Source organism: Rhinatrema bivittatum, chromosome 4 (genome assembly GCF_901001135.1).
Source record: "Rhinatrema bivittatum chromosome 4, aRhiBiv1.1, whole genome shotgun sequence".
In the NCBI taxonomy this organism is placed as follows: Eukaryota; Metazoa; Chordata; class Amphibia; order Gymnophiona; family Rhinatrematidae; genus Rhinatrema; species Rhinatrema bivittatum.
Window position 1 is genome coordinate 43,424,704 of NC_042618.1, and position 14,985 is coordinate 43,439,688.

The 14,985-nt window shown below is 42.8% G+C and overlaps 1 protein-coding gene across 4 annotated transcripts in view; it reads left to right on the plus strand.

The window, feature by feature from the left end:
* The window catches only part of KIF26A (kinesin family member 26A), a 234,830-nt gene that overhangs the window by 121,063 nt on the left and 98,782 nt on the right, over positions 1-14,985 (plus strand). For all 4 annotated transcript variants that reach the window (XM_029598057.1, XM_029598058.1, XM_029598060.1 and 1 more), the window contains one exon: positions 429-589. In XM_029598057.1, the coding sequence (XP_029453917.1) occupies positions 429-589 (161 nt within the window). The remainder of the gene's footprint in view (positions 1-428; positions 590-14,985) is intronic.

Sequence of the window (14,985 nt, forward strand, 5' to 3'; positions counted from 1 at the left end):
TCACTTGGCTTTGTATGGGCATTCATGCGGAAACGTTTGTGACTGTTTGGTAAGTTCCCTTTAAGCAGAGAGGGCCCTGTGTGTGATGCGCCTCTGAAGAAATAACTCCTGACAGTTAGAACTCAGCCAAATGCAGCGTCCTGTCAGCCACAAAATAACCCTGCAAAACAAAAAGTGTTCTGCTTAATCATTTTCCATTTCTCCACGCTTGTCAAGCTATTTTAACTGCGCATCGCTCGTAACAAAAGGCGCTCGTATTGTGCGTTTGCCACAGAGAGGCAGTTTTTACTCACCCCCGCCCCGGTTCAGGCCTCCGCAGGCCGGGCCCGTCCACCTTCGTTCCTTATCCTCGCTCTTGCGGTGACTCATTTACCCAAATGATGACATGATCGTTTATTAGCTGTTGTATCCCTGCTTTTTCTTTTTAGACGGAACCCATGACAGCAGAAGGTGGAAGGGATGGCCAGAATATCCAGGTGACCTCTGGGCAGAGCAACAGTGACCAAACTGAAGCGGGCAGCTCCCAGAGTTTGGTTGCTCCCGCTGGGGTTTCTGCAGGTACTTCGGCGGCAGCTTCGTTCTTCATAAGGTAGTTGTTGCCTCCTCAACTTCTTTATATTTTGGATTGACAAATGATCATTATATTTTGGATATAAAAATAGATGCTCTCAGCCATGTGATAGCCCAGATGTTTACTTTTTCTGATGGTGGTTCAGGTGTTCTCTGTTAAAGAAAGTGTCCAGGAAAAAAACAAAACAGAAGCTAATTAAAGTTGATTGTTCACCAAAACATAAAAATGTATTTATTTAATTTTGTATACTGACAAATGGCCCATCCAATCTCCCCATCTACACCTCCTCTCCCAATCTACCCTTCCTCTCTCTCAAAGATCTGTGCTTGTCCCATGCTTTCTTGAGCTCCTACTTCCTACTGGTCGATAACTTGAAATGCAAAATGTATGCATCCGTCCCAGTTGTGCTGCTCAGTTCCCAGTGTCCTTAAGTTTCTTAGAAGTGTGTTTGGTGAAGATTGAGGCAGGACAGTTCTTTTTGCTGGTGGTCTCTTCACTGTTGTAATTATTTAAGAGTTTAATGGTGTTCATTTTTCCTAAGACTCCTGCAGTCTGACTTTGGTAACAGGTCTTGTGTGTAGTGCGTTTGTGATATCTACCATGTATTTCTCACCCAAACCAAATCAGTGTTTTTATTAAACTGCCTCTGGACTCTTGATAGACTGAAAACATTTTTTTTTTCATATTTTAAATGTAGGTGAACCGTGGAATAGAGAATCCAATTATTTGTTAATGAGCAATACTGGCAAACATAATCTAAGGGTCATCCTCCTGGTGCAGGCACCTGATTGTTCACTGATAAGCATTTGGTCATTAGATTGACCATAAAATAAAGTCAATAATTGAGCTGCCTCACAGAGCAGGACCCTTATCAGCTTTAGGCATGGTGGGCCAGCTTGCCAGTGACGGGTGCGCTGATGGTGCTGTGACTGAGCATATGATTAGGGTATTGAAGCTATGTGCTTCTAATGAAACTGCAGGATATTCAGAGCAATATTAGCACTACCACTAAATGACTAATGGGTTTTTGTTCACAGCATCAGACTACTCAATTAGTTCCAATAAACTGTGCCTTGCATATTTATTGTATGCAGCCGTAGACATTGTTACAAGCGTGGCTGGCTGCAGCTAGTTCTTTTTGTTGTTTTTTTTTTTTTTTGCATGCGCTTTAATTCTAGAAGTTCATATTTTGGCAGGAATCAGTGATGGTGGCATGGAGCATCTATATTTTTTTTTTCTGAATCCATCTGTGATAGTAGAAACAGTTTGCACAGCCCTTCCAGCATTGGGTTTGCTGTTTGAATTCTGAATGTAAAACCGATGTAAGATCTCAGATCGAATGTCAGTATATAAAATAATAATAATAATAATAATAATACTGCAACCTCCTCTTCCTAAGTCTGTTCAGAACTCAGCAATGCATTCTAATTACAACCATGCAACCCCCTTCTCAAGCCACTACACTGATTCCCCATTCACACACTATTCAAGCTTCTCCACCTCACCTACAGATGCCTTCACGCTTCACTTCCTAATGATCTCTCCTTTCTTACCTTCCCCTAAAACCCTTCACATGACCTCTGATCACAGGCTAAGCTGCTTTTACCTCTGCTCTGATGCCAACTCTTGACTCCGTGCTTACCACCTTGCTGCACCGTACGCCTGGAACAGCCTTTCTGAGTTGGTGCATCTCGTCCCCTCTCTGGCCATCGTCAAGTCCTGCCTAAAGCTCACCTTGCTTTTTGCTTCTTAAATCCTGACCCTTCCCTTTCGTGGAGTTTTCTTAACGTTTGGGGGGGGGGGGGGAAAGAAAGGGCACACAGAAAAAACCCCAAACCCATCCCGACCCTTTAAATCTAATTATTTAGCATCCTCCACCCTCCCGACCCCCCCCCCCCCAAACTTTCCTAAAGTACCTGGTGGTCCAGCGGGGGTCCCGGGAGCAATCTCCTGCTCTCGGGCTGTCGGCTGCCACTAATCAAAATGGCGCCGATGGCCCTTTGCCCTTACCATGTGACAGGGGCTATCGGTGCCATTGGCCGGCTCCTATCACATGGTAGGAGCAATGGATGACAATTAATTCCTACTTCTTGTTTCCTATATTTTAACCAGTTTGCAATGCACAGTAGGACATTGTCTCCTATCACATGACTTTGATTTTTTCTCATGAGGAACTCAAATGCCTTCTGAAAATACAAATGCATTTATATCCACTGGATCACCATTATCCACATGTTTATTAAAAAATATAGTAGATTGGTGAGGCAAGACTTCCCTTGTGTAAATGCATGTTGGCTTTGTCCCATTAAAACATGCTTTTCTATATGTTCTGTGATTTTATGCTTTAGAATAGTTTCTATGATTTTTCCCGGCACCGAACTCAAGCTTATCGGTTTATAGTTTCCCAGATCACCCCTGGAGTCCCTTTTAAAGATCAGTGTCACATTGGCCAAGCTACAATTTTCAGGTACAACAGACAGTTTTAATGTAGGTGGATCCCTAAATGCTGGAATTGGAAATTAAGAAAAGTGTGCATGGGGGGGGGGGGGGTAACTTGCATGGGGTGGCAGCTACTATTCCTAACAGAAGGCATGAGGATTACTTAGCTTATATGATTTTGACGCAACTGCAACATCGCTCTCCTCTTTGATGGCGGGGGGGAAAAAGGGGAATTGGATTCGAATGACAGCCAATGGAGGGCCCTGACTTTTACGGTCCGTGGTACTGATATGCAGACATTAGGGAAAAAGCACAGGACTGCTTTTGTGGCCAAGTCCAAAAGCAAAGCACCTTCAAGCAGCAGCATCAAGAAGGCTGCTCACCCCGTAAAAACGTTGCTAGCAGTAATTCTGTTATGGGTTTGACTGTTGCTTGGTTTCGAACATTAGTAGGCCAGTGGCTCATAGCCCATTACTTGCTAAAATTATTGAGAGAGTTGCATGTTCTCAGCTGAGTTCTTATTCGGAGGAAATGAAGGGCTTGGATGAATTCCAGACTGCAATGGTGGCTGCTCCGGGAGACGTTTTCCGCCGCAGGGACAGGTCAGAATCCGTCTTTCTGATCCCTTTAGATCTGTCTTGTGCATTTGATCTGATTAATCATGATCTTCTGTTGGAAAGATGACAAGAAGTGGGATTGGCGGGGCCATGTGCTAGCCTAGTTGAACTCATTTTTGAAAGGGAGCTCAGCGGCAGTGTTAGTACATGGACGTTTTTCAGTGGACTTTGCTCTTGAATGTGGGGTCCCCTCAGGGCTCCTCACTGTCACCTTTGTTATTCAACTTATTTATGTGCCCACGGTGGGCTATTTGTAAGTCATTTGGTTTTAAGGGATTTCTTTATGTAGATGATGTGTAATTAGGGATTCCAGCAGGGCAGGATTCAGCTGCAACTTTAGATAAGATTAATAAGAGCTTGGAAGTGCTATCACAGTGGTTTTGTAGAAACCAATTGGTTTTAAACATTGGAAAAACAGAATGGACGTGCATTAGTGTGGAGGATTCTCTAAATTACCCATTGAAGATTAAACTAGATGGCATGGAGTTGGCAAGTGTCCAGAAGTTTAAGAATTTAGGTGTGTGATGTGACGTTTTATGGTCACTAGTGTATCATATTTTGAATGTGATGAAAGGCATATTTTTAAAATTGAGGTTGCTAAAGAGAATTCAAAGGATGTTGTCACAGGCAGATTTTAGATTTGTTTTGCAAGCTTTGGTACTACCCATGCTAGATAATTGTCATGACCTTCTGGTGGGGTTACTGGCAAAAGGTATTCAGTGGCTCCAAGTTATGCAAAATATGGCAGTGAGGCTAATATACTCTTGTCCCAGAAGAGTGAGTTCAGCTCCATTCTTGAGACAGTTACACTGGCTTCTCGTTAGATCAAAGGTGCAGTTCAGATTACTATGTTTAAGCTGGTGCATGGTGAGGGAGCTAGGTGTTTACATCTTGACCAAGTAGAAGTCTTCGGTCTGCTCCAGTACCAAAAGTTAAAGAGGTGAGGAAAACATCTATTCAGAGAAGACTGTTTTCCGTATCTGGTCTGGAAATTTGGAACTTAGCTCTGCCTGAAGTACGGTTAGAGAATTATCTGACCTTCCGTAAACAGGTGAAATGTTGGCTTTTTCCACCTTAACCATTTAGTTATATTTTGGGTATGGGATGGTGGTAATATGCACCCTTTATATGCAGTATTTATGTTATAGTTTAAGTTTTTATTTTATTTTATTTGGTTTTATTGGAAGTATTATAGTAGTTTTTTTGTATTTGATGATTGTATTGCATTTTTGATGCTGTAAACCACACCGACCAGATTCATTCTATGGGAACGATATATAAGAATGCAGAAATAAATAAATTAATATTACTATCCTTAACATAAGGTTTGGGGGTAACTTGCACAGAGTGGCAGTTACTACCCATAACAGAAACATGGGGGTAACCTGCATGGAGCAGTAATTACTACCACAAGAAACTTGCTGGGCAGACTGGATGGACTATTTGGTCTTTTTGTGCCATCATTGCTTTGTTACTATGTTAAATTATTAGTAATAGATCTACAATTTTATTTTTGAGTTTTCTGAACTCTGGAGTGTAACCATCTGATCCAGGCAGTTTGGTTCTCTTTAGTTTGTCAATCTGCCCTTTTACATCATCCATGTTCACTGTGATTTGTTTCAGTGCTTCTGAATTATCACCAATAAATACCATTTGGGGCACAGGTATCTCCCCAAAATCCTCCAGTAAAAACGAAAGCAAAGAATTAATTTAGTTTTTCTGCTATGGCCTTGTTTTCCCTAAATGCTCCTTTAACCGCTTGATCAGCTAAGGGTCCAACTGACTCCTTCACAGTTTTTCTGCTGCAGATATATTTAAACAAGGTTTTATTATGAGTTTTTGACTCTTCAGTCAGCTTTTTTTTCAAATTCTTTATACCTGACTTTTCAGTGTTTTACATCTAACTTGACTAAGCTTATTTTTTCTCCTAGTTTGTTCTGTTGGATCTTTTCTATAGTTTTTGAAATACATTCTTTTGGCTAGAATAGCCTCTTTCACCTCACCTTTTAACAATGCTGGCAATCATTTAGCCTTTCTTCTGCCTTTTCTGATAGATGGAATACATCTGGTCCGGGCTTCTAAGATGGTATTTTTAAACAATGTCCATGTCTGATGTAAACTCTATACCCTTGTAGCTTGACCTTTTATCATTTCATCAGTCTCCCTTTGGAAAGTTAAATGCTAGAGCAGTAGATTTGCATAATGTCCTCCCTCCAGTCATAAACTCAAATTTGATCGCATTATGATCACAGTTGCTGAATGACCCCACTACCATTACCTCTCGCACCAAATCCTGTGTTCTACTAAGAATGTCTAAAAAGGCTCCTCCTTTTGTTGGTTCCAGAACTAGCTGCTCCATGAAGAAGTTGTTTACGTAGTTCAGCTAGAAACGTTACCTCCCTAGCATGTCCTGATGTGACATTTACCCAGTCAGTATTGTGGTAATTGAAATCTCCCACTATTACTGTGTTGCCAAATTTGTTAGCTTCCCTAATTTCCATTAGCATTTCATCATATAATTTTTTGTTTTGGCCAGGTGGACGGTAGTACACCCCCCATCGCTATACTCTCCCCCATCATGCATAAAGATTTTATTGTGCATTTAGTCTCCTGTAAGATCTTTATCCTGTTGGACTCTATGCCCTCCCTAACATAAATCACCACTCCTCCCCCTACCAAATTGATCCACCCTATCATTGCGATATAATTTGTACCTTGATATAGCACCATCTCATTGGTTATCATTCTTCCACCAAGCCTCTGAGATACTAATTAAGTCTAGCTCTTCATTCAGTGCTAGACATTTTTAAACTTATGGCATTAGCATACAGACATTTCAAGGTACTTTTTTATTTGTATGTACAATTTTCTTAGCAGTTGACAGGGATAATGTGGAATCTTTTAACTTAATCTGTTCTTAACTTATAGGCTAATGGGCTATGTATGTTTTTATTGGAATTTCTTTACCAAGATACCCTAACTCCTCTGTTATTTTAGAATCCTTTGAAGATACCTTTCTCTGAACCATACGCTACTGAGAAACTGTTTTCTTTCCCCTTTTCTTCCTCTCACCTCCAAGTCCCCAGCATCCTTATCGCTCTCTTTCTCACAACTACCTTCATCTTTGCATCCCCTTATTTCTCTCCTCAGCCCTCAGAAAGATATTCGTCCTCTCTCTCTCTGTCTCTCTCTCTCTCTCTTTCTCCCTTCTTTGGAGGTAGCATCAGCTCTGGCACAGCATCTCCCACTGTACTCCATCAACCCACCCTAACCCACCTATCACAAACCCTCTCTCCCCCTGTCAAGCCCCAACAACATCCAGATTCCCCTTTCTCTCCCCACCTGTAGTAGCATCCTATCTCTCTCCCCCGACTCTGCAGTGGTATCTATCTATCTATCCTCATGTCAGTTTCTTCTCTCCCTCACTGCAGCATCAACCACTTCTCACTCCACTATAGACATATCGAGATTCCCCTATCCCCATGCCCTGAAACTATCCAGATTCCCAGGTATGATGGGCTGAGTGGTGTAATATTAAGCCATAGAACACTCAACACACAATCTTGTAAAAGCAAATCTTAGTTTATTAAATATGGTAAATAATTAGTAGAAAATTATAAAATCAGCAAAGACACTATCAAAAGTAAATATCAGCAATAAACACACAGCAGTACAATAAGCATTACGTAGATTAATCAAGACAAATAGTAGTTATAACAAAGATAGAAATAAGGAAAAGAGTTTTATATAGGAAATACTTTCCTCATAGGCCTTCCTTTCTATGAGATAGCATCTTCTTGAAAAAACGGAAGGCTGTTTGAGCTCGGGAACTCCACAAACCAGCTGCTTGTTCCTGTCTGTGGGCCATTCAAAGAATGTTGTTAGTTATTTGTACAGTTTTTATATACCATTGCACAGTAAAATTCTATCGCTACGGTTTACATAATAAAATCATAAATGTTACTTGCAGTCTCTTATAACCTTACTTTTCTCTGGTATTTTTCCAGCATCTGCAAGTGTTAGGTGTTCTGTCTTACACTCATATTTCTGACATTAGCCAAGCCAGATGCAACTCCTTAAGTTGTCTCCAATTAAGACTTACAGTTACAATAGAATTTATAGCCCAGCTATGGCTATTAAGGAGGTATCATGTGCTAGTCTCTGAACACTGGACCTTATCAGTGTTATCTCTTAGAAAAACAAATGTAGTAAGAACAGAGTATCCTTGCTTATCCTTTAGCTCATTAGTTCAAAGCAGCATAATTAAAGAAAAACAATGATGACATTGTACAATTTCAGGCCTTTCTTATGCTAAGCTATGTGCAATGTGTGTGTGTGTGTGTGTGTGTGTGTGTGTGTGTGTGTGTGTATATATATATATATATATATTTGCGCCGGATCAGCGTACCTGCCGCTTGCCGTCTCCGCTTCCCTCGCTCCCCTCGTACTCGTGGCAATCGGCCCGGGAGATCCATCGGGGTCCGAGTCGGAGCTGAAGCCGTCTCCTGCCCGAACACGCCGCAGACCGACGCCAGCGAACCCACCTACCTGGCTGACATCACTTCCTGCCAGGGAAGCCCTTTAAAATCAAGCAGGCAAGCCCATTGTCCTCCTTTTGCGCCGGATCAGCGTACCTGCCGCTCGCCGTCTCCGCTTCCCTCGCTCCCCTCGTACTCGTGGCAATCGGCCCGGGAGACCCATCGGGGTCTGAGTCGGAGCTGAAGCCGTCTCCTGCCTGAACACGCCGCAGACCGACGCCAGCAAACCTGCCCACCCGGCTGACATCACTTCCTGCCAGGGAAGCCCTTTAAAATCAAGCAGGCAAGCCCATTGTCCTCCTTTTGCGCCGGATCAGCGTACCTGCTGCTCGCCGTCTCCGCCTCCCTCGCTCCCCTCGTACTCATGGCAATTGGCCCGGGAGACCCATCGGGGTCCGAGTTGGAGCTGAAGCCGTCTCCTGCCCGAACACGCCGCAGACCGATGCCAGCGAACCTGCCCATCCGGCTGACATCACTTCCTGCCAGGGAAGCCCTTTCATTAAGCCCTTTGTTCCTTGTATACACATAAATTTCCAAATTGCTTCCCTGCCCCACCCCGTCCCTCCCCCCCTCTAGTTATAATATCAGTTGCAATGTAAAGCCCAGTTGGCTGAATTTTCTGTTGTCTGGAAACCGATGTGATGTCTCGTGCGAATGTCGGTATAGAAAAATGTTAAATAAATAAATATATATATATATATATATAGATCCACATTTATCAATTATTGCAGATTTTTTTTGATCCATAACTAAACTTACCTTCACGTACAATGTCTACTTAACTAACTTCCTAAAATAATCTGAATACAATTCCCCTCTGTGTCTTCCCCTCAGCCCCACCAGCATTTATCCATCCCTTTCGCCCTATCCTGGCATCCTACTGTAGAAACTCTGGGCTCGACACAGGCTGATCCTATGTGCATTGCACAACTCTCATGTTCCTCTCCTGTGTGCCATAATCTCCATGTGCACTCAAGAACTGCTCCTTCAGCACAGGAGCATCAGCTTCTGATCACAGGTCACACACAAGTGCAGCACTACACCTGGGATAGGGGTGAGGGGGAGGTTGGGAGAGAGAGATCTTCTGTTCACTGGTGCCCAGCCTTCTTTGAGTTGAGCCTGCAAGCAGCACTCTGTACTAATGGCAGTTCTGCTCCTTCTGTCTCTGAAATTGTGGAACTGCTTCCCCTGGCCCTGGCAAGGGTCTATAGCCTGGATTCTTAACGGTATAAGTAATGGCAGCGCAAGACTGTGGGCAAGGGAGATAAAGTGTAAATGTTATTAGGAGTTGATCAGTCGGTCGGTTTCTGGATAAAACAAACTGTTCCTATTTCTATAGGGCTTGATTTTCAAAATGGCTTAGGCTCATAAACCCGTGTTATGTCTGTAAGTGGCACTTAGCTAACCATTAGAACATAAGAACATAAGAAATCGCCATGCTGGGTCAGACCGAGGGTCCATCGAGCCCGGCATCCTGTTTCCAACAGAGGCCAAAACCAGGCCACAAGAACCTGGCAATTACCCAAACACTAAGAAGATCCCATGCTACTGATGCAAGTAATAGCAGTGGCTATTCCCTAAGTATAATTGATTAATAGTCGTTAATGGACTTCTCCTCCAAGAACTTATCCAAACCTTTTTTGAACCCAGCTACACTAACTGCACTAACCACCTCCTCTGGCAACAAATTGCAGAGCTTTATTGTGCATTGAGTGAAAAAGAATTTTCTCCGATTAGTCTTAAATGTGTTACTTGCTAACTTCATGGAATGCCCCCTAGTCCTTTTATTATTCGAAAGTGTAAATAACCGATTCACATCTACTCGTTCAAGACCTCTCATGATCTTAAACACCTCTATCATATCCCCCCTCAGCCGTCTCTTCTCCAAGCTGAACAGCCCTAACCTCTTCAGCCTTTCCTCATAGGGGAGCTGTTCCATTCCCTTTATCATTTTGGTTGCCCTTCTCTGTACCTTCTCCATCGCAACTATATCTTTTTTGAGATGCGGCGACAAGAAATGTACACAGTATTCAAGGTGCGGTCTCACCATGGAGCGATACAGAGGCATTATGACATTTTCCATTCTATTAACCATTCCCTTCCTAATAATTCCTAACATTCTGTTTACGTTTTTTGACTGCTGCAGCACACTGAGCTATTTTAAAGTACCGGTATTATCCACTATGATGCCTAGATCTTTTTCCTGGGTGGTAGCTCCTAATATGGAACCTAACATCGTGTAACTACAGCAAAGGTTATTTTTCCCTATATGCAACACCTTGCACTTGTCCACATTAAATTTCATCTGCCATTTGGATGCCCAATCTTCCAGTCTTGCAAGGTCCTCCTGTAATGTATCACAGTCTGCTTGTGATTTAACTACTCTGAATAATTTTGTATCATCCGCAAATTTGATAACCTCACTCATTGTATTCCTTTCCAGATCATTTATATATATGTTGAAAAGCACCGGTCCAAGTACAGATCCCTGAGGCACGCCACTGTTTACCCTTTTCCACTGAGAAAATTGACCATTTAATCCTACTCTCTGTTTCCTGTCTTTTAACCGGTTTGTAATCCACGAAAGGACATCGCCTCCTATCCCATGACTTTTTAGTTTTCGTAGAAGCCTCTCATGAGGGACTTTGTCAAACGCCTTCTGAAAATCCAAATACACTACATCTACCGGTTCACCTCTTATCCACATGTTTATTAACCCCTTCAAAAAAATGAAGCAGATTTGTTAGGCAAGACTTCCCTTGGGTAAATCCATGTTGACTATGTCCCATTAAATCATGTCTTTCTATATGCTCTACGATTTTGATCTTGAGAATAGTTTCCACTATTTTTCCTGGCACTGAAGTCAGGCTCACTGGTCTATAGTTACCCGGATCGCCCCTGGAGCCTTTTTTAAATATTGGGGTTACATTGACCACCCTCCAGTCTTCAGGTACAATGGATGATTTTAATGATAGGTTACAAATTTTAACTAATAGATCAGAAATTTCATTTTTGAGTTCCTTCAGAACCCTAGGATGCATACCATCCGGTCCAGGTGAGTTGCTACTCTTTAGTTTGTCAATCTGGCCTAGGAAGTTGTGCGCATTAAAGTCCGCGCAAAACCTGAGATGCCTCTTCCTAATGCGTGAAGTCTCACTGTGCACATGCTTTTACTCGCACTAGGAAGAGGTGTTCCGGGGGACGGAGTCAGGGTTGGGGAAAGCGTTGATGCCCATGCTTTTGATTTTTGAAAAAAATGCACACGAATGTTCATGCAGAAAATTGCACCTGCTGAGGAGCAGGTGGAGCTTCCTGCACTGTAGGTTGTAGGCATGTACCCGGCCAACCCTTGAATTTTTTTTTTTTTTTTGTAATAAAGTTTTTTATTGAAGGAGGTACTACGACAACACGTCAAGGAGAAAAAACATTAACAGAAACAACAAAGTACACACCTTCTTTTACAATTTTCCAACTCGTTCCCCCCCCCCCCTCCCCGGATGGAACAGTGATCACCATGTAGACAAACAATGCATGTTACATACATACGGCGTCGTCAAGAAACAGTTTCCCATCAACCGATGACATACATGTAATTATATCTATCCAAAGTAAGTAGGACCAGGGTGGCACCCTTAACCTCGCATAGAGAATAAAGAACAAGCACCATTCCCAAGGGACGACCGACCAGCAACCATTACTACACTGGCATGTTCGAAAAAGAGAAGGAGACTGCCCATTAAAGTCTCTCCGTCTGAAGTGGAACCAATATTCGCGTGCTGAGGGGCAAGGAATCATAGTAAACCCTCCATATTTCTGCAAAGAAGCATTTTTTCTTATAAGAAAATTGTTTATATTTCGTACCATATTCCAATTGGTAAAGCTCTGTCATTTGGCTTGTCCACATTGTCTCAGTGGGTGAGTCCCGATCCAGCCAATGTAGTAAGATGCACTTTTTAGCAATGAGACATGCTTTAGATAGAAAAAGGACATTATCAATATTGGTACTACTGTCACCATTGTCATTATTCAGGAGGCAAAAAGAGCAGGACCATGTAACCTCCATGTGAAAAAGCTTGGAAAGTAGAGCTCTTATTTTTTCCCAAAAAGCCTGTATTCTGGGACAGGCCCATAAACAATGGATTAGGGATGCAGGAGAGTGGGAGCATTTAGGACAATCAGGTGATGCAGCAACACCCATTTGATAAGCACGTGTCGGTGAATAAACTATACGATGAAAGATTCTCTGTTGTAGTTCCCGTAGGGCAACACTTCCAGACACTTGGTAAAGAGCAGTATATGAATGTTTCAACATGGATACAGACAAGTCTTCTGTACAGTCTGAAGACCATGGTACCAGCAGTCTTTCATAGATTCCATAAGAACGGTTAGCACAATAAAAAGAATACAGACAAGACAAAGTGCCTTTCTTTTCTTGAAAACAGGTTAATAAGTCAGCATAACAAGTATTATTGAGATTACCGCTTGTGTCTTTTAACAATACTCGAACTTTGGCTCGTAATTGAGCATAGAGCAGAAAATGAACAGATCGTAAGCCCAACCTCTCCTGACATTGAGCAAAAGTGTATATATCACCTGTAGTCTGATCTAGTAAATCTGCCAGAGGCCAATTATAAGCAGTCTGGAAAGCATGCGCCGTAGGTAACTGAGTATGGTGAGCTAGGTTTGAGATTCGCATAGGGTAGTGTAAAGATACACGGTCCGATAGGTTTAATAATCTACGTGTTATGCCCCATATCTTTCGAACAGTGTGTATTAATTGGTATTTCACTGCTGTAATCTGAGACGCTGGTGGAGGTGAGTGCAAGAGATATATAGGGTCCCACGGGGCGCTAATAATTTGAATCAACTGAGGGTCAGTGTATTCGGCTGTGCCGAAGATCCAATCTCCCAAGAACCTTGAGTTCGCCGCCCAAGAATAAGACAAAAAGTCTGGCAGTCCATATCCACCCTGACATCTCGGGGCCATTAAAGTTTGTAGTGGGAGACGTGCTTTTTTCCCCCTCCATAGAAAATGCCGTAGCGCTTTATATAAGGTATGGAGATCCTTGGATAAAATGATAAACGGTAACATCATAAATTTATAAAGAATTTGTGGGGCTATTACCATTTTTATGAGCGCAATACGACCCTGGAGAGAGATCGGGAGAGACTGCCAGCCCTCCATCCTTGCGATAGCCTTAGTAATCGTAGGGGGAATATTCAAGGAGTACCAACGTTTTGGGTTGGAATGTATAATAATGCCCAAATATTTAATCGTATTATCTGCCCATTATACCGGAAACGCCGGCCACGAATCCCGCAAGGTACCACAGACATCCAGTGCTTCCGTCTTGTCTAAATTCAGTTTAAAGCCAGACAAAGACTGGTATCTAGCAAATATCTGTAATGCCCTTGGGAGAGAGGTGCGTGCGTGAGACAGTAGGAGCAAAAGATCATCAGCGAACAACAGCGTAAGATATGTCAGAGGACCTATCGCTATGCCCCGCACACCAGGAGCAGTTTTTAATGCGCTCACCAAGGGTTCCACAGTCAATATAAACAAAAGTGGCGAGAGAGGGCAACCCTGCCGTGTACCCCGAGCCAAAAAAAATTCTTCGGATAGCACCCCATTAACTAATATTCGGGCTGAGGGGTTTGAATATAGAACAGTGATGTAATCAAGTATCCGGCCACAAAACCCAAACTTTATCAAAACTTTCCGCAGAAATGTCCAAGCCACCCTATCAAACGCCTTTTCGGCATCACACGTGACAAGTAAAGGATCCGGCTGTGCTGAAAATTGACAAGCCTCCAACGCAGTTAGCACCTTGTGTACATTGACCGTGGACCTACGTCCCATCACAAAACCCACTTGGTCGGCAGACACCAGCAAGGGCATTAGTTGCTTTAGTCTAGTCGCTAAAATCTTAGCATACAATTTAATGTCAAGATTGAGTAGGGAAATTGGCCGATAGGAGGAAGGTATCATAGGGTCCCTGCCGGATTTTGGGAGAACTACAATAGTAGCCACTCTCAAAGTGTTAGGCATTTTCTGTGCATCGACCATCTTTTCAAACACGCTCTGAAGCAGTGGGGTCAGCTCTGGGGACAGAGACTTATAAAATAAAGCGGTAAGGCCGTCAGGTCCTGGGGCCTTGTGATCGGGAAGGGCTTTTATGGCTTCCGCCACTTCTGCTAACCCAATGGGCTTCTGAAGGGTCGCGAGGTGATCCCCTGATAACTGAGGTAGATCTAATGTAGCAAGAAATTGGTCTATATCATCTTCTGTCACCTGTTCTGCCGAATAGAGTGCTTGGTAATATTGAGAAAAAACTTGTGCAATATCTGGGGCAGTCGTCACTATTGCTCCCTGGGTAGTTCTCATGTTAGTTACCAATTTTGAAGCTTCCTGCGCTTTAATTAAACGGGCCAGTAGCCGCCCAGCCTTATTACCATGCTGGAAAAATTGGAACTGCCGAAATCTTAAGGCTTTTGCCGCCCGCGTATGGAGTAGATCAGTTAGCGTTACCTGAAGCGCTTTAAGTTGGGGTAAAAGCGTCTCAGTTCCTGAAGCAATAATTTGTCTCTTTAAGAGACGTTGTTGTTGTTCTAACGCTAAAATCTCCTTATCTAATTGACGTTTTTTGAAACTGGAATAGCTGATTACATCCCCCCGCAGAACCGTCTTCGCTGTTTCCCATAATAGCGTCGGATTATCACTATGTTGACTGTTAAATTCCATAAAGTCCCCCCATTTCTTTTGTAAATACCTTGGAAATTCAGGGTCATTCGCCAAATGGGAAGGCAATCTCCACTGGCT